The sequence below is a fragment of the Hypanus sabinus genome, chromosome 14 (genome assembly GCF_030144855.1).
Source record: "Hypanus sabinus isolate sHypSab1 chromosome 14, sHypSab1.hap1, whole genome shotgun sequence".
Taxonomy (NCBI): Eukaryota; Metazoa; Chordata; class Chondrichthyes; order Myliobatiformes; family Dasyatidae; genus Hypanus; species Hypanus sabinus.
In genome coordinates this window covers 80,786,425-80,811,886 of record NC_082719.1, presented here as the reverse complement: position 1 = coordinate 80,811,886, position 25,462 = coordinate 80,786,425, and the positions used below count along the sequence as shown (strand labels likewise).

The window sequence follows — 25,462 nt, the reverse complement described above, 5'->3', positions numbered from 1 at the left end:
TTGAAAGGTAATAAGGATCTATTCTACACTATATGCCTGTAAAATTCTCCATGTCAAAAATGTATACATTTTTTGTATTTGCACAGCTTTTGTCTTTTGAATTGAATTGATTTTATGACATATACATGAGGAGTAAAAATCTTTACGTTACAGCTCTGTCTAAATGTGAAATTTATAATAAATAGTATGTACAACAGAATAGTCAATATAACATAAATACAGCTCTGTCAGCATGAATTAAGCAGTCTGATGGCCTGGTGGAAGAAGCTGTCCTGGAGTCTGTTGGTCCTGGCTTTTATGCTGTGGTACAATTTCCCGGATGGTAGCAGCTGGGTCAGTTTGTGGTTGGGGCAACTTGGGTCCCCATTGATCCTTCAGGCCCTTCTTACACACCTGTCTTTGTAAATGTCCTGAATAGTGGGAAGTTCACACCTACAGATGTACTGGGCTGTCCGCACCATTCTCTGCAGAGTCCTGGGAGGTACAGTTCCCATACCAGCAGTGATGCAGCTAGTCAGCCCTGAGGAAAGCTCTTAGGAGTTGGAGGCCCATACCAAACTTCTTCAAGTATCCGAGGTGAAAGAGGCACTGTTGTGCCTTTTTCATCACACAGCTTGTATGTACAGGCCACATGAGATCCTCGGTGATGTTTATGCCAAGGAATTTAAAGCTCTTCACCCTCTCAACCCCAGATCCATTATTGTCAATAGGGGTTAGACTGTCTCCATTCCTCCTGCAGTCCACAACCAGCTCCTTTGTTCTTACAACATTAAGGGAAAAGTTGTTTTCTTGACACCTGTCAGGAAGCTGGAGCAAGGACCCAATTGCAGACCAAATACTGTGCCCACCATGATATTTATTGAGTAATAAATCCAGAGGTGCAAACAAAGTCAGTGTCAAAGTTCGGGCAGAGATCAAAACATCCAGAGATATCCAAAAACCAGAACCAGGAACCAGGAAAACTCACTGACACAATCTGGCGACAAACAGGTGGACTGAGTGCTGGCGACAAATGTCCCTGATGAGAGTGGGGTTCAGGATGTTATGGGCGGGGATCCAGCACCTCTCCTCAGGACTGTAGCCTGCTCAGTCCACAAGATATTGGAGGCCATGGCCCTGGCAACAAACGTCCGGCAGTTGACACATCGTGAAGGCCTCTGACCCGTCGATGAGCCATGGGGGGGTGGGGGGGTGGCTAGCGGAGGTGGTTTGGGGACAGAGCACAGGGGGTGGGTCATGAAAGGTTTGATGCAGGCCACGTGGAAGATGGGATGAATGTGGCGGAAAGTAGAGGTTGAGCTTGAGATGAACGGCAGCAGGTCTGATGACTTTAGCAATGGTAAAGGTGCCGATGAAGCGGGGGTGAGCTTGCAGGAAACCACCTGAAGGGGCAGATCTCAGGTTGAAACCCACATGCGCTGTCCCTGGCGGTAAGGTGGGGCCTTGGTGATGGCAGTCAGCTTGATGCTTGATCCTAGCTGAGGCACGGAGAAGGCAGAGTGAGTGCACCTGTACAGTCACTGATAACAGCGGATGAATGTCTTGGCAGATGGAACTCCTCCTGGGGAGGAAACCGTGGAAGTTAGTAGCCAAGGCAGCACTTGAAGGGGGACAGACTGGTGGATGAGGACGGATGAGAGTTTACAGCGTACATGGCCCAGGGCAGCTGCTGACTCAACACGGAGGGGTTCTGGGAGACCAGACATCGTAATACTGTCTCTAGCTGTTGCTTGGCCCGCTCAGTCTGGCCATTGGTCTGTGGGTGGAATCCTGAAGACAGACTCACAGAGGCACCAAGAAGATTACAGAATGCCTTCCAGAAGTTAGATGTGAATTGAGGGCTCTGTCTGTCTGACACAGGTAAACCGTGTAATTTGAAAACATGCAGTATTAGTCATTTATAGACAATAGGTGCAGGAGTAGGCCATTCAGCCCTTCATGTCAGCACTTCATGGTTGATCATCCACAATCAGTACCCCGTTCCTGCCCTCTCCCCATATCCCTTGACTCCGCTATCTTTAAGAGCTCTATTTAACTCTTTCTTGAAAGCATCCAGAGAATTAGCCTCCACTGCCTTCTGATGATGGTGGCGGCCTTGAAGCACGTTGGAATGGTGGTGCTGCTCAGGGAGATGTTGAAGATGTCAGTGAGAATATCTGCTAGCTGGTCTGCACATCCTCTGAGCACTCTACCAGGAACGTTGTCTGGTCCAGCAGCCTTCAGTGGATCGACCCTGCACAGGGTTCTTCTCACATCAGCCACGGTGAGACCCAGCACCTGGTCATTTGTAGGAGGGATGGACTTACTCGCCGCCACGTCATTTTCCGCCTCAAACCGGGCATAGAAGTTACTCAGCGCATCTGGGAGGGAGGCATCACCTGCACAGTCATGCGTATGCCGAGAGTAAAGGAAAGGGGCTTAGGACAGAGTCCTGAGGGTCACCTGTGTTGAGGGTCAGCAGGGCAGAGGTGAGGGAACTCACTCTTATCATCTGTTGGCAATCTGACAGGAAATCCAGGATCCAGCTACACAACGCAGGGTAAAGGCCGAGGTCTCTAAGCTTCTTGTCGAGCCTAGAGGGAATTATGGTGTTGAATGCTGAACTGCACATTGCATATTTGTTTATCTTTGATGGGTGCTGATATTCATTCATTCTATTGTGTTTCTTTGTATCACTGTGAATGCCCACAAGAAAATGAAACAGGATTGGATATGGTGACATATGTACTTCGGTAATAAATTTACTTTGAACTTTATACTTTATACATACATTTAGGGTTAGAAAGGGAGGTGTTTAAAGGAGACATGGGGGCAATTTTATTTTATGCAGAGAGTATAACAGGATGCACCACGAGCCTCAGCCAGGGGCAGTATACTTGGCAGCATAACCAAGTTGTCAGACAGCTGGCATCAATCTTGGAGCAGAGGTGAATCACCACAAATGTTCTCCCACAAACATCGGCAAGAAATGTTCACATCACATGATTTGTACCAGCAGGCCAACCTCCAGAGCACCATATAACATCAAAAGAGGTAAGCATTCTGCAGGTTGCTCGGGATTGGAAAATGGACGTGGACTTGTGTTCCCAGATATTGCGGCTACAACTCTTTGGCCAGACGTGGTCCTATGGTCCACAACAGCCAAGCTGGCATATGTTGTGGAACTGACAGTACCATGGGAAGATGGTGTTGGAAGAAGCTTATGAGAGGAAAAAGACCAAATACTCTGAGCTGGCAACTGAAACTGCCCAGAACAGCTGGAAGACCAAGATTTTCCCTGTAGAAGTGGGATGCCGGGTTTCATGGCTACATCTACGACCAGTCTATTGAAGTAGATGGGGATGAGGGGTTATTCACTCCAACAAGCAATCAAGTCCTTGTCAAATGCAGAAGAGGAAAGCAGTAATTGGATTTGGATTAAAAGGAAAGACAGCAAATGAGCTGCAAGATGAAGACAGGAGGGTATGGAACTGAGGGGGGTGTATCTGGGACACCAGGTAGCACCATTGAGCCCTCTGGAGACATTGTGGGCTTATCAATGAATTATCAAAGAAGGAGGGTGCCCACCTGATGACCCTGAAAAGGTACTTATCCTCCTTATCACCACTCCAAGCCCACTGCCAACATCGAGAATGATGACTTATCATAGGGATTGAATCATTAAGTCCTATTAGCTTTATTAATTTTAAATTATGAGAGGCATAGATAGAGTTGAGAGTCAGTATCTTTTCCCAATGATAGAAAGGTAAAACACCTGAGGACATACATTTAAGGTTAGAAAGGGGAGATGTTTAAAGGAGACGTGGGGGGCAATTTTATTTAATGCAGAGAGTGATATGAGCCTGGAATAGGTTACTAGGGGTAGTAATGAAAGCATGCTATTTGGTGGAGTTCAAGAGGCGTTTAGATAGACTCATGAATAGGAGGGGAATTGGATGATACTGAGAAGATGGACATCTAGTATAAACTGACATAAAGATCATTATAATATTGTAGGTCAAATGCCCTGTATGGTACTGTACTGTTCTATATTCTAGAGGACAAATTATCAATACTAGTCACCATAATGCCTGTAAATTATAACAATATTCAAATGAACAAATAATCATTATGATGAGAAAATCTGCAGTTACTGGAAATCCAAGCAACACACAGAAATGCTAGAGGAACTATTATAATTGAAATATTACAATAATCATTGTAATCAGCACTGATTAGGTCACAGATTGGACAATGAATTTTATAATTTAAAAGAGTGAGTATTGGATCTACTCAGCATTTATGGCTGTCAGTTTAATGGTTATTATTCAGGTCAATGATCTTTCATCAGAAGAGTTAAAATTCAAATTGAATAAGACAAAGTAAAGAAAACAACAGATCTGTTCACAAAGGTTGCTAGAGTGACTGACCAAAATAGATGGAGCATGGCAAAAGAGGTAGTGAATGGACATGATCAGTTCAAAGGTTAAAATAAAGCAATCATAATTCAAATTATAAACTGAAAATGCAACAGCTTCTGGGAATTTGAAATAGATCCAAAAACTGATGGAAATCTTATTGTCCAAATGTACTTAATAAAATATCTTCATTGCACAGAATTATGGTACAACACGCAGTCAGAATGTCAAAATACCTGAGGAGCTTGAAGATCTAACCACCCTCTTCCTCCATCTCCCACTCCATGATATTAGCCATCCTTCATTACTGCTCTAATAATGCTTGATCTGTCTTTTGATCATAACTTGTTTGCATACTGAATTATTTTGTAATGTTAAATCCATAATATAAATGCAAAAATGTTAGACTGGTCTTGGTATCCTGCATATTAAAGGCTGGCTACAATCCATGGGATTTGATGGTCATTTAGGATTAAGACCTCATAAAAGCCTTGATATGAACATGGAACAAAGAGTTACATTCCAGTGATAATCGCTGCTGCCTATTTGTACTACTTGATCAAGTATGGCATGAGAAGTGAATTTAAAGTTAATGCAAATCAAAGGGAAAATTCTCCAAAAAGAGGAGGAAGGCAGCCATAGTTATTGGACAAAGGCATCTCAGTCCTTCAGTATTGTTCTGGCCTCTAGAGGCGCACTTCATTTTGTAAGAACATAACTTAGCTTCCTATTCTTAAGCTGTTTTTTATATAATTTCCTGTGTGGCTTAGTTTTTTTTTCCACTTGAAGCACACAGTGGAAAGATATTCATTTCCACACACTCTTTATTTGCCCTTGAAACAGCAATATATTTTCACAGTAAGAAATCTGACTAAAAGCCCTAAAGAAAGCTTTTGCCTTGGTGATTTTTGAGAAGTTGTTTAGCTCACTGCATGGCTGTGTACAATAGCAATATCATTTAGAGGCATCCTCAAAGCAATGACTTAGGCCCTGCTATCTTCAGTTGTTTAATCAATAACCTTCTTTCCATTGGAAGTAAATTATTGCACAACTTATGTATCTAATATTAGGATCTTCAGAAATGAAACAGCCAATGCTGTCATGCAGCAAAATCTGAACAACATTCAGACATGACAACACATGAAATGCTGGAAGGACTCAACAGGCTAGACAGCAGCTATGGAAAAGAGTAAAAAGAGTAAGGTTTTCTGGCCAAAACCCTTCATCAGGCCTGATAAATGACAAAGTAATGCTTGTGCTTCTGAGGTGCCAGGCAGAATCCTTGGCAACAAAGGAGATTTTTTAAGATTTACACATGCAACCATGGACCAGAGGAAACTATTCCGAATACACAGTCAGCCTAAAAACAATGCCAAAACGTTGTAATCTCCAGGTATTTTTAGATTGATCAATGAGGGATTAATTAATATGCAAACTACCAATTCAAATCTTAAAGGAACGTCCCCCTTCAGGACTGTTACAAAGAATTTCAAGGGGCATATATTGCTTGGGGTACAGATCTCTGAACTAAATACCTGTGACTAAGTTCAGTAGTAATGACGATTTCTATCTGCTTTGGATGCATTGGTGGGTACACTAGTATGGATTAGTCACCATGACAGACAGTGCATGGAGCAGAATTAGATATTGAATGAAATTTTCTGTATATCCGCATAGAATGGTGTTCCTAGTACATGTACGACTATTCTCACTAATTGAGTAAAAAATCAAAAATCACGTGTATTAAAACTGCACCAGCTGGTCTTAGGTCATGTAGTACATTGGACATTCCCCAACATCTCTGCATTGAAGCAAAGTAAAATGTTGTTAGCACTGATGAAAGGAGGATTCTTCAAGTTATAGAATCAGAATCAGGTTTAATATTACTGACATATGTCATGAAATTTGTTAATTTTGTGGCAACAGTACAATGTAATTCATAATAATAGAGAAGAAAGACTGAGAAGTACAGTATATATATTTAAAATAGTTAAATTAAATAAGTAGTGCAGAAAAATAGAAATAAAAAAGTTGTGAGGGAGTGTTCATGGGTTCAATGTCCATTCAAAAATTGAATGGCAGAAGGGAAGAAACTGTTCTTGAGTCATTAAGTTTGTGCCTTCAGGTTTCTGTACCTCCTTCCTCATGAGAAGAGGGCATGCCTGGGCTGATAGTGGTCCTGAATGATGGACGCTGTCCTTTTGAGGCACCACTCCTTGCAGATGCCCTGCATACCTTAGAAGCTAGTGCCCAAGATAGGATCAGTGAATTATTCAATTGCCTGTGGAACTAGTTGGATGTAAATGGCTATGGGCCAGAATTATGCTAACGTAGATTAATTACGTTAACTTTGGCATTGAATTGAATCACTTGAATTTGGGATTGAGTGTTGGGAAGTGAAAAGATTCAGCATCTGGGTGCACTGGACCTCCTAAATAGATAATGAATGAATCAAACTGCGAGAGGTACTGAAAAGTCAATGTCTTATTGAAGTTGTCACAAGGGTTACACTTCCAATGATCTTTATGGAAATCAAGAAATTGATAAATTGATAGCTACTGTACTACTATCCAATACAATGCAAGAAATTATAACCTGGGATAAATGTATTTTGAAGGTAAGTGCTCTTTTTGTGAGGGCAAGTTCTAAGGTGATCAAGGTTAAAGATAGTGACACAATGGCTACAAACTAAATGGAAAATTATGTTAGTGCATCACTCCTAAGAGTATGATTTTTAAGCTAAATAGCAAGATAAGCAGCTTGAGATGTTCCAGGATTATTTCTGCAACATTCTACTCATTCTGAGCAGAACCACAAGCCGTAGGTAAGTATAATTTGCATTATTACAGCACCCTGTGACATCACCATTAACTATTTGATGTAAAGTCAATAAAATAGCTTGTAATAATACATAGTCAGTTGGGCCACCCAGCTATAAACACAAGCTGCAACCATTTATAAATAGATTTTCAAGGTCCAAAGCTGCTTTATATCACACACCAGTTTTACATGCTGGGTGGCCATCCGAGTTTCTTCAATTTAAGCTTACTGCTCTGCCATCTCCAGTTAAAATCACTGGAGAAAACTTTTATAGGTCCACTAGGCTCTGTAAAAGACCACATAATCTTAGTACTGCATGCAGGTCTGGGCGCCACAGCAAAGGACTTAATTGAATGCACTGGACTGAGTGTAGAGGAGATTAACCAGATGTTGTCTGTGATTTAAAAAAAAATCAGTTATGAGAAGAGACCAAATCAGCTGTGTTTTTTTAACCTGGAGAATAAGAGACCAACAGGGGACCTGACTGAGGCATACAAAATTATGAGGGGCATTGGTAAGGTGGATTAGTGGAAACTTCTTTCCATAATGGAGATAGGGCCATAGAGTCATGAAAAAGTACAGCCCAACAACAGGCCCTTTGGTCCATCTAGTCTATGGCAAACCATTTAAACTGCCTACACCCATCAACCTGCACCTAGATCTTAAATCTTACCCCACCCCATACTCCTACCATTCATGTACCTATCCAAGTTTCTCTTAAATATTGAAATCAAGCTTATATGCACCATTTGCACTGGCAGCTTATTTCACACACTCATGACCTTCTGAGTGAAGAAGTTTCCATTCATGTTCCCCTTAAACTTTTCATCTTTCACCCTTAACTCATGACCTCCAGTTATAGTCCCAGCCAATCTCAATGGAAAAAACCTGTTGCATTTACCCTATCTAAACCCCTCAAAATTTTGTAAACCTCTGTCAAACTTCCCCTTAATATTCCAAGTCCCAAGGAATAAAGTCCTAACCTATTTAACCTTGCCCTATAACTCAAGTCCTGACAACATCCTTATGAATTTACTCTGTACTCTTTCAATTTTATTAACATCTTTCATGTAGGTAGGTGACCAAAGCTGCAACAATACTCCAAATTAGGCTTCACCAATGTCTTATACAACTTCAACATAACATCCCTTCTCCTGTACTCAATACTTTGATTTATGAAGTCCAAAGTGCCAAAAGCTTTCTTAATGACCTTATCTACCTGTGACATCACTTACAATGAATTATGGACTTGTATTCCCAGATCCCTTTGTTCTACTACACTCCTCAGTGCCCTGCCTTTCACTGCATATTACCTACCCTGGTGCAACACCTCCACTTGTCTGCAGTAAATTTCATCTGCCATTTCTTCAGCTCATTTTTCCAACTGGTCCCGATCCTGCTGCAAGCTCAGATTGTTTCCCTCACTGTCCACTACACCCCCAATCCTGGTGTCATTTGCAAATCTGCTGATCCAGTTAACCACATTATCATCCACATCATTGCTATAGATGATAAACAACAATGGACTTAGCACCAACCTCAGTGGCACTCCACTAGTCACAGGCTTCCAGTCAGAGAGGCAATTATCTCCTACCACTCTCGGGCTTCTCCCACAAAGCCAATATCTAGTCCAATTAACTACCTCATCTTGAATGCTGAGTAACTGAACCTTCTTGACCAACTTTCCATGTAAAACGTTGTCAAATGCCTTGTTAAGTCCATGTAGGCAAAATCCATTGCTTTTCTCTCATCCACTTTGCTGGTAACTTCCTCAAAAAACTCTGCAAGATTGGTTAGACAGGACCTACCACCCACTAAACCATGCTGACTGTCCCTAATCAGTCCATATTCAACCAAATGCATATATATCTGGTTCTTTAGAATACCTTCCAAAAAATTTCCCACTACCTGAAGATAACCTCACCAGCCTATAATTTCTTGGTTTTTTTTAGAGCCTTTCTTAAACAGTTGAACAACATTAGCTATCCCCCAGTCCATCAGTACCTCACTTGTCGCTAAGGATGATTTAAATATCTGTGCTAGGGCCCCTGCAATTTCTGCATTTACCTCCCACAGAGTCTGAGGGAACACCTAGTCAGGCTCTGGGGATTTATCCACCCTTACTTGCCTCAAGACAGCAAACACCTCCTCCTCTTAACCTCTATAGGGCCCACGACTTCAGTGCTGCTTTGACTAACTTTTATAGATTCCGTGTCCATCTCCTGAGTAAACACAGAAGAAAAAATCAATTTCAGCCATCGATTTTGGCTCCATGCATAGATTACCATTCTGATCTCCTGAGGACCAGTTTTGTCCCTTGTTATCCTTTTGCTTTTAACATATCTGTAGAATCCCTTAGGATTCACATTCACCTTGTCTGCTAGGGCAAACTTATGATGCCTTCTTTTAGCCCTCCGAAATTCTTTCTTAAGTGTTGTACCTATAACTGCTACACACCTCCTTTTTTGTTCGTAACCTGGGCCTCAATATCCCTTGAAAACCAAGATTCCATAAACTCTCAAAATTTCACTTTTGAATGCCTCCCAATTACCAAGCACACCCTTTCCAGGAAACAGCCTATCACAATCCACACTTGCCAGATCATTTCTCATACCGTCTAAATTGACCTTTCTCTAATTTAGAATCTGAGTTCATGGACCAGATCCATGTTTACTTTAAAACTCATGTCATTATGATCACTAGATACAAATGCTCTTCTGCACAAATTTCTGTTACTTGACTTTCTCATTCCTCTGCACTCTCTCTGACACTTGTATATCCTTAATATATTGAGGCAACCAGAACTGAATACTTATTCCAAGTGTGGTCTAACCAGAGTTTTATAGGATGGCATCAGTACTACCATGGACAATCCCAAGCCTGGCTGCAAAAGGAGGAGGGTAGCGCATGGGTCTAGCAACCCCATCCTGTAAAATTCCAGTGCTACAGAAGTTCCAAGAGAAGCTCCAAAGACTTGGGACAGGAAGGATCTCCGATGGACTACACCTTAAAAGACTGAAAGACTGGCCCAGGACATGGGGCCTATCCCCTAGTAGGGGTGATGGGCTTAAGAAGAAGAATATGACCTTGCAGCTCTTGAACTCAATCTGACTAATGAAGGCCAACAGACCATATGGCTTCTGAATCTCCCAATTAACTTGTATAGCAACTTTGAGGAATTGGTGGGCATGGATCCCAAAATCTCTCTGTTCCTCCATACTACTAAGAATCCTGCTATTAACCTTATACTCTGCTTTCAATTTTGACCTGCCAAAGAGTATCACACTTTTCTGGATTGAATTCCATCTGCCACTTCCCAACCAGCTCTGTATTTTATCAATGTCCAGTTGTAAACTATGACAACCTTCTATACTATCCACAATACCACCAATCTTAAATCACCTGCAAACTTACTACCCTCCCCCACGCTTCCTCATTTAAATCATTTAAGATAATCACATAGATTAGGGGTTTCAGAACAGTCACTGCAGAACACCATTAGTCATGGCAGAATACACTCTGTCTATTCTCAGTCACTGTATTTGGTAGGCAAGTCAATTCTAAAAACACACAGCCAAGTTTCCCTGTATACCATAACTCCTGACTTTCTGAATGAGCCTTTCGTGGGAACCTTGTTCAAGGCCATATACACTACATCTGCTACTCTACCTCCATAAATTTGTTTTGTCACTTCTTTGAAGTCAGTCAGAATTATGATGTATGACTTGCCTCTCACAAAGCCTTGCTGACTATCCCTAATCAGACTATGCCCCTACAAATGCTTCTAAATCCTGTCTCTAAGAATCCTCTCTAATAGTTTCCTTATCATGGATGTAAAACTCACTGGTCTAAAATTCCTACTATTATCCCTGTTCCCTTTCTTGAAAAAAGGAATAACATTTGCTACCCTCCAATCATCTGGCATTCTTCCTGTAGCCAGTGAGAATGCAAAATCAATGTCAAAGGCACGGCAATCTCTTTCCTAGTGCCTGGTAATAAGCTGGGGTATATCCCGTTTTGCCTTGGGGACTTATCTATCCTAATGTTTTTCCAAAAATTCCAGCACTTTCTTTCTTAACATTGACATAATTCAAAATATTACCCTGTCCTAAACTGATCTCACATTTGTCAAGGTCTCTCTCACTGAAGCAAGTGTTCATTAAGGACTTCACGTACCTTCTCCAACTCCAGGGATATTTTTCCTCTTCTATCCTTGATTCATCCTACCCTCACTCTAGTTGCCCTCTAATACTTCACATACCTGTTGAATGCTTCAGGGTTTTCCTTTAACCTACACACCAAGACTTTCTCCTGTCCCTTTCTAACTTTCCTAAGTCCCTTCCTAAGCTCCTTCCTTGTTACTTTATAACTCTCAAGAGCCTTGTCTGATCCTTGTTTCCTACACCTTAAGTTTGCTTCTTTCTTCCTCTTGACTAGAGAATACTGGAGTTCTGGGTTTGCAGAAGAATCATATGATGGGTAGTACAACTCTAGCATAGATAAGTCCACACATGTAATTCACAATGTTGAACTATTTGGCTTCTTTTTCCAATATAAAGGTTTGGAACCAGAATAATTTATTATCTTTAACGATAGTGCTAACTTTTTATTCTTCATATTTAGTGTAATATTCAAGACCAAAAGCTTTGATGTTAATTTAGCTCACCCAGCATGAATAGATTTGGTTTGAATGTTTATTCATTTTTATACTATACTTCAAACTTGCCCGCTCTCCTTGAGTAAATAAGATTGAAATTTGGAATACTGAAAAACTAAAACAATAATAAGCTATATTACTACTCTCACACATATTCCCCCATTCAATTAGATCAGGATTAGTCTTTATCGCAATGTAGTTTGCTCATGAATACGCCATCTTCCATGATATTTCAGTAGAACCAGCTGAAAACTTCTGTTTTTGTAACAAAACGAAACAAAATATTAAATAACAGATTTTTGGTTTATTCCTGGAACTGGATTGCGGAAGCATACATATTAATTTGATTCTGCATTGTGGCTGTTGCATAATCTTCTGCCCTCTCATGCAAAAAGAATATTGTAAAAGGTTCCAAAAAACTGTTTATTTTAATCTCTGCCCATGATTAATGTCATGAGGATCCACTAATTTTCATCATACATTTTTCTATATTTGGAAACCAAGTGGTTTATTTTTGCCAATCCCTTTGTACAAAAGAGCAAATGTCTCATTTACGTTTTAAGGATGCAAGACCCCATGTCAGCCTTTCCCTTTCATTACAAAATTATAAATCAACTGTAGAACTATTATATTAATGGGCCAAAAATAAATTTTTAAATGTTAATTATTTTGCAGAAAGATCTTGCAGAACAATGACTGCAAAAATGTTGTAGTGATTTTGTTGTCATACTGTGGCATCCTGTTGTGAATTAGATCTCTTGAGCTTTTTAAATTGTAAATATTTTGAAAGTATGGAACTCAAGCAGCCAGGAACAAAAGTGATTATTGTATAGTCATCATGGCAAGTTATGGTTTAATTAAATAAATGTGATCAATTGTGTCAATCTAACATCTAAAAGCTGTCATATTGATCCATAAAGTCAGCAATAGTGGGGTAAATAGTAGTTGGGCTAACTACCGTAAATCTGATAGGAAGGACAGATAGGACCATGTTAATGAAGATGGTGGGAGTGAAGGGTTGAAGAGTTGAGTCAGGGAGTGTTACAGGTTAGACAGATTGATTTACACAAGAAGCTATGAATCTGTGGCCATTACAGAGACTTGGTGGAGAGAAAGTCGTAACTGGCAGCTTAACTTTCCAGAGTTTAAATGATTCAGACAAGATAGAGATGTAAAGCAGGTGGGGGAATTACACTACTGATAAGGGAGAATGTCGCTGCTGCATTCTGGGAGGCTGTTTGTAGGTTATTGAGAAACATAAGAGAGGTTATGATGATATGATGTGTAAGAATGTGATTGGAGAGAGTTCTGAGCATGCACAGAAATGATAGAAAGATCGAGAACATGGCATTGTAAACATGTGGTTGTTGTTAAATAAAAGTTCTATTTCTTCCAGAAGATGTTTCTTTATTAGTAACCCATGGTATGTATGAATATAAAGTGCTCAACATGGTTTCAGAAGTCAGTCTGGAAGAATAATACATTTCCTAACATGGAAGAATCAAAGATAATTTTCTGAAAAAAGATTTCGAACTGTTTTGGTGTTGCTAACAGTTTTACAAATGGAAGGTTTGCAGCGTTCTTCATCACTTCAATTGCCTGGGAACTTAGCTGAGAACTGGAGAAAATTTAACCAATGTTTTGAATTGTATTTATTGGTGATCGATGCAGATAAAAAACTGGAAAACTCGAAAGCTGTTCTTCAACTCCACATAATAGGTGACGACACCATTGAGGTATATAATCATTTTATTTTTTAAAATGGAGATAATTTAAAGTTAAAATTGATAATGGACAAATTTAAAGCATTTTGTATACCGAAGAGTAATGTGAAGTACAAGCGGCACAGATTGTTTACATGTACGCAGAGAGCTGGTGAAACTATTGATCAATATCAATTGTTGAGACACCAGAGTAAAACATGTGAGTTTGGGGAACTGACAGACTCTCTCATTAAAGACAATCTTCGTGTCATCCGCAAACTTACCCATCCATCCGCCCCTACATCCAGGTCATTTATAAAAATCACAAATAGCAGGGGCCCCAGGACAGATCCCTGCGGCACTTCACTAGTCCCTGATCTCCAGGCAGAATATTTCCTTTTACAACTACCCTCTGCTTTCTTCCTTTAAGCCAATTTTTTATCCAAACAAACAAGGTTCCACGTATCCCATACCTCATGACTTTCTGGATGAATTTTTCATGAGGGACCTTGTCAAATGCCTTTCTAAAGTCCATGTAGACCACATCCACTGCCCTACCCTCATCAATTTATTTTGTTACCTCTTCAAAAAACTCAATCAGGCTCGTGAGGCACAACCTTTCCTAACTTGATGTTCAGGCATTTGTTGATATGATCATAGAGACTGTACCTGTTGCTCCTAAAAAGTTGGAAATACTGTCTCTTGAGACAGAGAAGGACAATATCCTCAATCAGGTAATACAAGTGGTGATGGATGGATGGCCAGATAATAAGCATGACAATACCTCAGTAGAACAAGAATATTGGAACCACAGATCAGAACTTCCTGTTGTGGATGGGATATTGTACAAAGGTAGCAGAATTGTGATTCCTAGAAGTCTCCAAAAAGAAATGCTTGGGAAAATTCATGAAGGTATTGAAAAATGCAAGAGAAGGGTGCGGGAAGTGATGTTTTAGTCCAGGATGAATCAAGAAATTGAAGAATTGGTGTCTTCTTGTCAAATATGCCTTAAATACCAACCTAGCAACACTAAGGAGCCACTGCATCCACATCCTAGTCCTCAGAGACCTTATCAGAAGTTAGGCATTGATCTTTTTGTAACTGACAACAAAGATTATCTATTAATAACAGATTACTACTCAGTGTATCCTGAAGTGTGTGATCTGAGCAGAACAACTGCAGAAAATGTAATTACATGAAGTTTTTTCCAAACATGATGTACCTAATGAAGTTTTCACAGATAATGGTTCACAATTCAGCGATGAATGCATGAGACATTTTGCTCATGAATGGGGCTTTGTTTATACAACATCCAGTCTGTTTTCCCCTCAGTCCAATGGATTAGTTGAGAAGTCGGTAGGAATTATCAAGAAACTGATGCACAAAGCAAAAGATAGCAGAGGTGATTTTTATAAAACTTTGTTAGCCGATCGCAGTACTCCACTGGAATGTGGATTTTCACCTGCTCAGCTCTTGATGGGATGTCATTTGAGATCCAATCTGCCAATAAATGAGAGTCTCCTGAGAACAGGGGGAGGTGAACAAGTGAAAAGATGGAAAGATGAACACAAAGCAAAATATACTTTGACAGATGTTCTCATTCATTACCTGAACTGCACCAAGGAGATGAAGTAAGGATACAAAACAAAATGAACACATGGGCACAGAAAGATACAGTAATGGAAGAAGTACAACCCAGATCATACATCGTCCAAACAGAAGAAGGAGCAGTGTTAAGAAAAAATTGCAAAGACCTCAAGAAAGAGCCAAATTCAAAGTTTCAGTTAACTGATGCAGACCAGGCAAAACATGGAACGAAACACTAGAACTGTGTGAACCACTTAGAAGGTCTACTCGTGTTCGTAAACCCCCAGAGAGACTGATAGAGATGTGCTAAATTATGCATTTGCTCTGGTCAATGTTGCTAACTGTTTTTCTTTTTAAGGAAAGGAAGATGTGGTGATGTGATGTGTAAGAACGTGATTGGGGAGAGTTATGAGCAGGCGCAGAAATGATAGAAAGATCGAGAACATGGCATTGTAAACACATTGTAGTTGCTGTTAAATAAAAGTTCTATTTCTTCCCGCAGATGTTTCTTTATTAGTAATCCATGGTATGTATGAATATAAAGAACACAACAGAGGTCATTGCTGGAGCCTTGACAGAATTTTCTATCATTTCCAGCAGTAGGCCAAGTCCCAGAGATCTGAAGAATTATTGTATTGTTGGTCAAGAAAGGCAATATGGAGAATTCAGCAAAATGCAGTCCAGAGACACATTAATGGTAAGGAAGCTACTGAAGAGCAATTTTAGGGATAGAATTAACCTATATTTAGATAAGCATGTTTTATTCAAGACAGTCAACATGCCATTTTGCAAGAACAGGACATGTCTTATGAAGTTAATTGAGATTTTTGAGGAAGTGATGAAGAAGATTGATGTGGGTAGGGCAAAGGATATTGAGAAGGTGTTTGTCAACTCTTCATGGTTGGCTGATAAAGAAGATTAAGGTATATAGGATCCATGATAACTTGACAGATTGAATCAAAATTGGCTTGAAAATCAATGAGTAGATGTGGGGACGTGTGCCCCAGAATGAAGGTCTGTGACTTGTAGGCTACCACAGAGGGGCAGTGCTAGGACCTTTGTTTATGATAAATGTAAATGATTTTGTCAAAAATATGATGGCTGACGTAAAAAAGTTAAGCTGTTGCTAGTGAAAAAATACTGCTATATATAGATTAGTTGCAGATACAGCACCAATAAAAAGATATTCACCGCCCCCCCCCCCCCCCCGGAAGTTATCATATTTTATTGTTTTACAACAACATTGAATCACAGTGGATCTAATTTGTCTTTTTTGACTCATCAACAGAAAGTGAAAACTAATTTCTACAAAGTGATTTAAATGAATTACAAATATAAAACATAAAATAATTGATTGCATAAGTATTCACCCTCTTCAAATCAGTATTTAGTAGATGCACCTTTGGCAGCAATTACATCCTTGAGTCTGTGTGGTTAGGTCTCTATTAGCTTTGCACATCTGGACACTGCAATTTTTTCCCATTCTTCTTTACAAAGCTGCTCAACACTGTCAGATTGCATGGGGATTGTAATTGAACAGTTTTTTTCAAGTCCAGCTACAAATTTTCAATTGGATTGAGGTCTGGATCATGACTTGGCCACTCCAGGACATTAGCTTTGTTGTTTTTAAGCCATTCCTGTGTAGCTTTGGCTTTATGCATGGGGTCATTGTGTAGCTGAAAAACAAATCTTCTCCCAAGTCGCAGTTTTCTTGTGAACTGTATCAGGTTTTCCTCCAGCATTTCCCTGTATTTTGCTGCAATTCATTTTACCCTCTGCATTCACAAACCTTCCAGGGCCTGCTACAGTGAAACATGCCCACAGCATGATGCAGTCACCACCATGCTTCATGGTAGGGATGGTGTGATTTTGATGATGTGTAGTGTCTGGCTTATGTCAAACGTAGCATTTAGTCTGATGGCCAACTAGCTCAATTTTGATTCCAGCCGATTTCTGAGTCTCCCACATGAATTCTGGCAAACTCTAGCCCAGACTTCGTGTGAGTTTTTTTTTCGATAGTGGCTTTTTCTTTGCCACTCTCCCATAAAGCTGTGACTGGTGAAGCACCTGGGCAACAGTTGTTGTATGTGCAGTCTCTCCCATCTCAGCCACTGAAGCTTGTAACTCCTCCAGAGTTGTCATAGGTCTCTTGTTGGCCTCCCTCACTACTCTCCTTCTTGCAAGGCCACTTAGATTTCAAAGATGCCTGCTCTAGGCAGATTTACAGCTGTACCGTATTCTTTTCATTCGTTGATAATTGACTTAACTGTACTCTGAAACTGGAAATTTCCTTGTACCCATCTCCTGACATGTGCGTTTCAGAAACCTTTTCACGGAGTTGCTTGGAGTATTCTTTTGTCTTCATGGTGTAGTTTTTGCCAGGGTACTGACTCACCAACAGTTGGACCTTCCAGATACAGGCACATTTTTGTTACAGTCAATTGAAACACCTTGATTACACCCGTGTCTCCAAAAACAGATCTCCATTTAACTAATTATGTGACTTCTGAAACCAATTGGCTGCAGCAGTGATGATTTGCTGTGTCATATTAAAAGGGGGGTAAACATTTACGCAATCAATTATTTTGTGTTATATATTTGTAATTAATTTAGATCACTTTGTAGAAATGTTTTCACTGTGACACAAAATAATTTTTTCTATTGATCAGTGCCAAAAAAGCCAAATTAAATCCACTGTGATTCAATGTTGTAAAACAATAAAACAGTAAAACAATAAAACTTCCGGGGGGGGGGGGGTGTGAATACTTTTTATTCTGTATGGGAGTACAGAATAAAAATACTGTATGGGAAAAGAATGGAGTTTAATCCAGGAAAGTGTGAAGTGTTGCAGTTCAGAAAGTCAAATCGAAGAGGAAAGTATACAATAAGCCAGGGACTCAAGCAGGTTGCACTGCTCCTCCCCAATCCAGGATCTGTACCAAATATCAGGACCCTTAGGAGGATTGATGTACATACTGTAGATATCTTGGCATACAAATCCAAAGCTTGCAGAAAGTGGCTAACACAATGTGGTAAGGAAGCCGAGCAGCACATTTGCCTTCAGCAGGATATCGAGTATGAAATGAGAAGTCATGATGCAGCTGCATAGAACTTTAGTTAGGCAAGATTTAGAGTATGGTGTGCTGCTCTGATCACCTCATTACAGGAAGAGTTGGAGAAGGTGCAGAATAATAGATGATAGCCAGTGATTTTATTTTTCCACATATTGATTAGGACTGATAATAGATAATTTTAACTTTCCGCATACTGCCTGGGGTTCCTATACTGTCCCATACAGGACTTTGTCAAATGTGTTCAGAAAAATTTCCTTAATCAATACATTAATACAAAGTTTGGAACCTTGCTAATTACAAGATAGGATACAAAATTCTGTCCAGCCTCCAGCAATGACCTCTCATGTTTCTCAATAACCCACAAACAGCCTACCAGGAAGTTCGCTCAGAGTGCAGCATTAACGTTCTCCCTGATCAGTAGAGTAAATGCCCCATCTCTTTTACATCATGACTGAATCATTAAAACCCTGGAATGTTAAGCTGCCAGTTAATACTTCTTTTTTTCTGTACTCCTGATGAAGGGTCTCAGCCTGACACGTTGACTGTTCACTCTTCTCCATAGATGTTGCCTGACCTGCTGAGTCCTACAGCATTTTATGTATGTTGCATGACTTTCTCTCACTCGAGTCTCTGCAATGGCCACAGAATCATAGGTCCATATGTAAATCAATCTGTCCGACCCATAACACTCCCTGCATTGACTCTTCAGCCTTCACTCCCACCATCTTCATTAACATGGCCCTACCTGTTCTTCCTATCAGATATACTTTAGCTAGCCCAACTACTACCTACCCCACTATTGCTGACTTTATGAATCAATATGGCAGCTTTTTAATATCAGATTGCCACAAATCAGCAACCTTCTAGAGAGAGTGCTACACTTTCCAGTTAGGAAACGAGACAGGACAGATGACAAAAGTATCTGTAGGGGAACACTTTGAGCCTAGTGATCATAATTCCATTAATTTCAAAGCAATTATGATAAAGGATAGGAAATCATTGATTTTCTGCTTATTGCCCTCCAGTAGCTGCCTCTACCTCTCCCTTTCTTGCCATCCTCCTGGCTCCATACTCTTCTCTCTTTTGACCACCTTCACTTATCATATCTCTCTACTCCATCTCTCCCCTCCCCTCCCTGGCTTGATCGGCACATAATCCTTCAACACACCAAACCCTACCCCACCTCTGACCTTTACTCCCCATTCCCCCCACCTTGTTATGCTTATACTTTCCCCTCTCCACTCCCATTTCCGTTACAAGGTTTCCACCTTGAATGTCAATGATCCCCTTCTTCTCACAGATACAGCTCGGCTCAATGAATTCCTCCAGAAACACACACAAAATGCTGAAGAAACTCAGCAGGTCGGGCAGCAACTATGGAGGGGAATAAGCAGCTGACGTTTCTGGCCTCCATAGGTCACTCGTTTATTCCCCTCCAGAGATACTGCCTGACCTGAGTTTCTCCAGTATTTTGTGTGTGTTACTCTGGAATTTCAGTATCTGCAGGATCTCTTGGGTTTATGGAATCCTCCTGCAGATTGTTCGCTGTTTCAGACTCCAGCATCTGCAATCTCTTATACCGAAAATAAAATCATGATTGACACTCTGACTTAATTTGTGAATTTGAACTTTCTCTGCAAATGTTCTTGCAGATTCCACCTTGGGGCATATGCATACCCCAGTGTGGCAGATCATCACCATACTGATTTCTCCAACTCCCTTTGATGTTACTATAGATATCCCTATTGCAGGAATATTTGAGTTGTTAAATACAAGAGAACTCATTGCGTGTTTTCACTGAATCTCTGTGCACTGAATCTTTGGAGAGCCCTTGAACAGCCGACAGAGCTTTTTGAAGTCAGATGATCCAATATGAACGGTATGATTTACTCCACAAACAAACCTGCAAAGGACCAAAATTGTAGAACTTGGAGAAGAATTTGTAAGTGGTTAATTGTGTTCAAAATAATTCAACTCATTCTCTTAAAGCTGGAAAGGGAAGTTACCACAATAATGATGCCATTAGTTACTTGAATCATGCCTGGCGTCCCTGCGCACATGAGGAACACATTGAATTATCCGTACCAATTTCGCAACAGATGTTATTTCTCATGAATATTCACGCAAACCTTAAATTCACGAATTAAAGTTCCTCTGCTGAAGTCATTTTTTTCGTTTAAAAAGAACAGACGCTAGCAGGTCCGATTTAAAGGCGCTGATATATACATTAGGGAGAAAACAACAGTTAAAAGTAGATTTTGTAACACTGTCAAACATTATTGTCGAATCTCTTCTCCTTGACTTCAGTGGAACAAACTTCTAGTGGAGCTTGATTGCCCTTAATGTAAAGGAATTCAGGAGACCAGGAAATTAATAGCAGATTCTCAGCCAGTAGGATAAGCTCTGTCAAAACACTGCTGAACATAAGACGGATATAGAAATAAACGTGTAAAGGGAAATTGGTACTGTTAGAAAACACAGCGTGTCTTTAAACGTAGATTGATCTGGTAATGTAATTGGGCTCAAAGATTCTCAATTAATTGGGAGGCGGGATGAAGCTCAATGTTTCTTAAAAGGCTAGTGGATACAATGAGTCAAACACGATTACCTTCTGTACAAGAAAACATAAGATTAAATTAAGCAAAAGCAAGTAATTGCTATTGCTAAACTTGAACTCTCCGAGACCAGCTCAGAGCGAGTACAGCCCGCTTCAGGGTCTATCGAGAAAGTGGTTTACCGTGAGACTGGTTGCACAACATACTGTATCATATTGTCCATGCCCGCCGTCCGAGGGTTGAAAGGGTTGCCATGGGTAACAGTTTATTCTACACTGCGCAGGCGCTGAGCCGGTCTCTTAGCAACGCGTGGCTGGTTACCGGCGACGGTCGATCGCGGCTGATGGATCAGGTGGTGTGTAACGACGTGTTGGCGACCAGGTCGCCTCCTCTTCGGGATGGTCACCACGGCCAGGGAGAGCAAACGGGGGAAAGTAGGAGCAGCCCCGGTGAAGGTGGACCGGGAATGCAGGGCAATCGTGAAACCCGAGAGGTAGGAAGGAGGCAGGACGATGATGAGGAGCAAGTCACGGCAGAGGCAGGGGATCGTGTTGCGCTTGAAAGCCACACGGACCGCATTGCAAACAAGTGCCTGATCGGGAACTGGCAGGAAGAGGTAAATTCAACGTTTATCATCCTCCCTTATAAACACCACTCTAGCTACTTTCTAATACTGTAATTGACTTTCTTAGCATTTCTAATATTTTCTGTGTTTCAGTTTTCCAGCACCCACGGTGTTTTCGTTTGTAATAATTTATCCTGTCTCTGACATTTGAAGCATTGGATAATTGCCAGAACTGTTGTTTTACATAAGCTGTAACATGTACAGTATGTTGAGCTTTACAACAAACATGACTAGATATTTTTATTCTAAAAGACCATTCTCTGCTGGGAAATTATATTTCACGATGGAAGTTCATTTGCAACTCCATCCCACTACGGTAAAGCATTTCTATGAGAGGTATGGTGACACAACAACCTGGGTTTGCAGCTATACAGATGCAATCTGTTTGAAGTTTGTGGTTGTTGAGGTTGCTCCCAGGAGTGCTGACATCCCAAAGAGTTAATTGATAACCGTAAATAACCCCCTTGTGTGGGTAACTGACAAAATAATCAGAGAGTTACTGCTTAACCGAAAAAAAACTTGCAGAGGAAAAAGTTGGAGGGAATTGGACAGGTAGGTTCCTCTGCTAGAAGTTAACATCGGCAGTGGGCCAAATGGCCACAGAGTAGCCAATTCCATGTTGCTATAAGTAAGTTCTATATATGAATATTGACTATTTATAGGGCTGCGCAGGTTTCAGTCACAAATGACAAGTTCTTAACTGTTCCAAATCCGCATAAGTTTCATAACTATGCCAATGTATTGACAGCACCCTTTTCATAATGGTAATAGAGTACTTTTATCTGAATTTGGAATTAAGTCCTATACACTTAGCATGGTGGCATACTTACTCCACAGCTTACACTGATGTGGAAGGTTCTGTGCTCCAGTCTATGTCAGATCCTCAAGCAGAATAGTCCAGTTTGATGTTCCAAGTGTAATATTGAATGGCTGCAGATGTAAACTGTTTTATTTTGTATGAAATGTTAAACTGTGGTTTCACTTGTTGTAAAAGTTCCTAATGTATAGATTCAAAGAAGATTTTCCCTGACCAATATTTATTCATCTCTCAATTTCTTCAAATAACAATTTATTTAGTTATTATTACATTGTAATGTTACAGTGTGCAAATTAACTGTTGTATCTCCTCTGTGGCACATTGACCACATTTCATTGGATATTAAATACTCCGGGATCTCTCAAAGTGAACTTGACGCTCTGTGCCCATAGTTCTTGAATGTCCAAAACTCTATGAATCTCTACTTTTTGTTAAATCTGTTCAAAACTGAGAGCTCCAAAGATTCGCTAAATTCTAAATGAAGAAATTTCTCCTTATCTATCCTAAATGGCCTACTATTGGCTGACCATGCACTCCTATCCCTCCACCCTCCATGTGGATGGTCATGGAAACATTCACTCTGTATCTACCTGGTCAATCCTTTTTGGAACTTTGTAAGTTTTGTTAAGATCAGACCATAAGACCGTAAAACAAAAATACATAGGGGTAGAGTTAGGCCATTTGGCCCATCGAGTCTGCTCTGCCAGTCAATCGTGGATGATCCTTTTTTTTTATCTCTCCTCAGCCCAACTCCCCAGCTTTCTACCTGTAGCCTTTGATACCGAGTCTAATCAAAAATTTATCAAACTCTGCCTTAAATACACCAAACAACCTGGCTTCCACAACTGCCTGTGGCAATAAATTCCACAAATTCACCACCCTTTGGTGAAAGAAATTTCTCTGCATTTCTGTTTTAAATGGATTCCACTCAATCCTGAGGCTGTGCCCTCTTGTCCTAGGCTCCCTCTCCATGGGAAACATTTTTTTGCTCATCTACTCTGTCTAGGCCTTTCAACATTCAAAAGATTTCAATGAGATCCCCCCCCCCACCAATCCTTTTAAATTCTGGTGAGTACAGCCCCAGAGCTACCAAACATTCCTCATATGATAACCCTTTTATTCCCAGAATCATCCTTGTGAATCTCCTCTGAATTCTCTCCAATGCCAGCACATCTTTTCTTAGATGAAGAGCCAAGAACTGTTCACATTACTCATGGTGAGGCCTCACGAGTGCCTTATAAAACTAGCGCATCACACTCCTGCTCTTGTATTCTAGACCTCTTGAAATGAATGCTAATATGGCATTTGCCTTCCTCACCACAGACTCAACCTGCAAGTTAACCTTTAGGGTGTTCTGCAAAATGTCTCCCAAGTCCCTCATCTCAGATGTTTGGATTTTCTCCCCATTAGAAAAATAGTCTGCACATTTATTTCTTCTACCAAAGTGCATGACCATGCATTTTCCAACATTGTATGTTATATGCCACTTTCTTGCCTATTCTCCTAATACGTTTAAGTTCTTCTGCAGCCTGCCTGTTTCATCAACATTACCTATCCCTCTACCAATTTTTGTATCAACTGCAAACTTGTAAACAAAACCATCTATTCCATCATCTAAATCATTGATATACAGCATAAAAAGAAGTGGTCCCAATACCAACTTCTGCGGAACACCACTAGTCACTGGCAGCCAGCCAGTAAGGATCATTTTATTCCCATTCACCGCTTCCTACCAATCAGCCAATGCTCTTAACCATGCCAGTAACTTTCCTGTAGTACAATGGGCTCTTAATTTGGTAAGCAGCCTCATGTTTGGCACATTGTCAAAGGCCATCTGAAAGTCTAAATATACAATATCCCCTATATTCCCTTTATCTGTCCTACTTGTAACCTCCTCAATGAATTCCAACAGGTTCGTCAAGCAAGATTTTCCCTTGAGGAAACTATGCTGACTTTGTCCAATCTTGCCCTGTGTCACCAAGTACTCCATAACCTCACCCTTAACATCTTCCCAACCAGAGTTCAAGCTAACTGGTTTATAATTTCCTTTCTGTTGCCTTCCTCCTTTCTTAAAGAGTGGAATGACATTTTCAGTTTTCCAGACCTCTGGTACCAAGCCAATCTCCAATGATTTTTGAGATGATCATTACTGATGCCTCCACAATCTCTACCACTACCTCTTTCAGAAGCCTAGGTTGCAGTTCATCTAGTCCAGTTGACATTTGTACCCTTAGGACTTACAGCTTTTTGAGCACCTTCTCCCTTGTATTAGTAACTGCATGCACTTCTCCTCCCTCACACCTTTCAACTTCCGGCACACTGCTAGTGTCTTCCACAGTGAAGACTGATTCAAAATACTCATTTAGTTCATCTGCCATCTCCTTGTCCCCCATTATTATTTCTCCAGCCTCATTTTCTTGCGGTCCTATATCCACTCTCGTCTCTCTTATTTTTCTACATACTTGAAAAAGTTTTTGCTATCCACTTTGATATTGGTCACTAGTTTGCTTTCATATTTTTTTTCCTAATGATTCTATTAATTGCTCTTTGTAGGTTTTTAAAAGCTTCCCAATCCTCTGTCTCACCACTTATTTGTCGTATGCCCTCTTTTTAGCTTTGACTTCCCTTGTCAGTCACAGTTGTACTATTTTGCCATTTGAGTATTTCTTCATTTTTGGAATACATCTATCCTGCACCTTCCTCATTTTTCCAGAAACCCGCACCATTGCTGTGCTGCTGTCGTCCCTGCCAGCAGCTTGTTCCAACTCACTTTGGCCAACTCCTCTCTCATACCCCTGTCATTTCCTTCAGTGACATACTTCTATGTCAGACTTTACTTTCTCCCTATAAGATTTCAAGTTGAACTCAGTCATATTGTGATCACTGTCTCCTAAGGCTTCTTTCACCTTAAGCTCACAAATCACCTCTGGTTCATTACATAATACCCAATGCAGTATAGCTAATCCCCTAGTAGGCTCAATGACAAACTGCCCTAAAACACTATCTCATAGCCATTCAACAAACTCATTCTTTTAAGATCCATTACTGACCTGATTTACCCAATTGACCTGCATGTTGAAATCTTCCATGAATATCATAGCATTGCCCTTTTGATATCCCTTTTCTATGTCCCATTGTTATCTGTGGTCCACATCCCTGCTACTATTGGGAGGCCTGAATATAGCTGCCATCAGGGTCCTTTTACCCTTGCATTTTCTTAACTCAAC

At 40.5% G+C, this 25,462-nt stretch overlaps 1 protein-coding gene and 1 long non-coding RNA gene across 3 annotated transcripts in view; one reads left to right on the top strand and one right to left on the bottom strand.

The window, feature by feature from the left end:
* Positions 1-21,002, bottom strand: part of LOC132404915 (uncharacterized) — a 52,321-nt gene extending 31,319 nt beyond the window's left edge. Inside the window, exon 1 of the long non-coding RNA XR_009515705.1 lies at positions 20,976-21,002. This is a non-coding gene — a long non-coding RNA (uncharacterized LOC132404915). The remainder of the gene's footprint in view (positions 1-20,975) is intronic.
* Positions 21,003-21,031: 29 nt separating this feature from the next.
* Positions 21,032-25,462, top strand: part of spag8 (sperm associated antigen 8) — a 29,246-nt gene continuing 24,815 nt past the window's right edge. For both annotated transcript variants that reach the window (XM_059989520.1, XM_059989519.1), the window contains exon 1: positions 21,032-21,409. In XM_059989520.1, the coding sequence (XP_059845503.1) occupies positions 21,047-21,409 (363 nt within the window). In that variant the 5' untranslated portion in view covers positions 21,032-21,046. The remainder of the gene's footprint in view (positions 21,410-25,462) is intronic.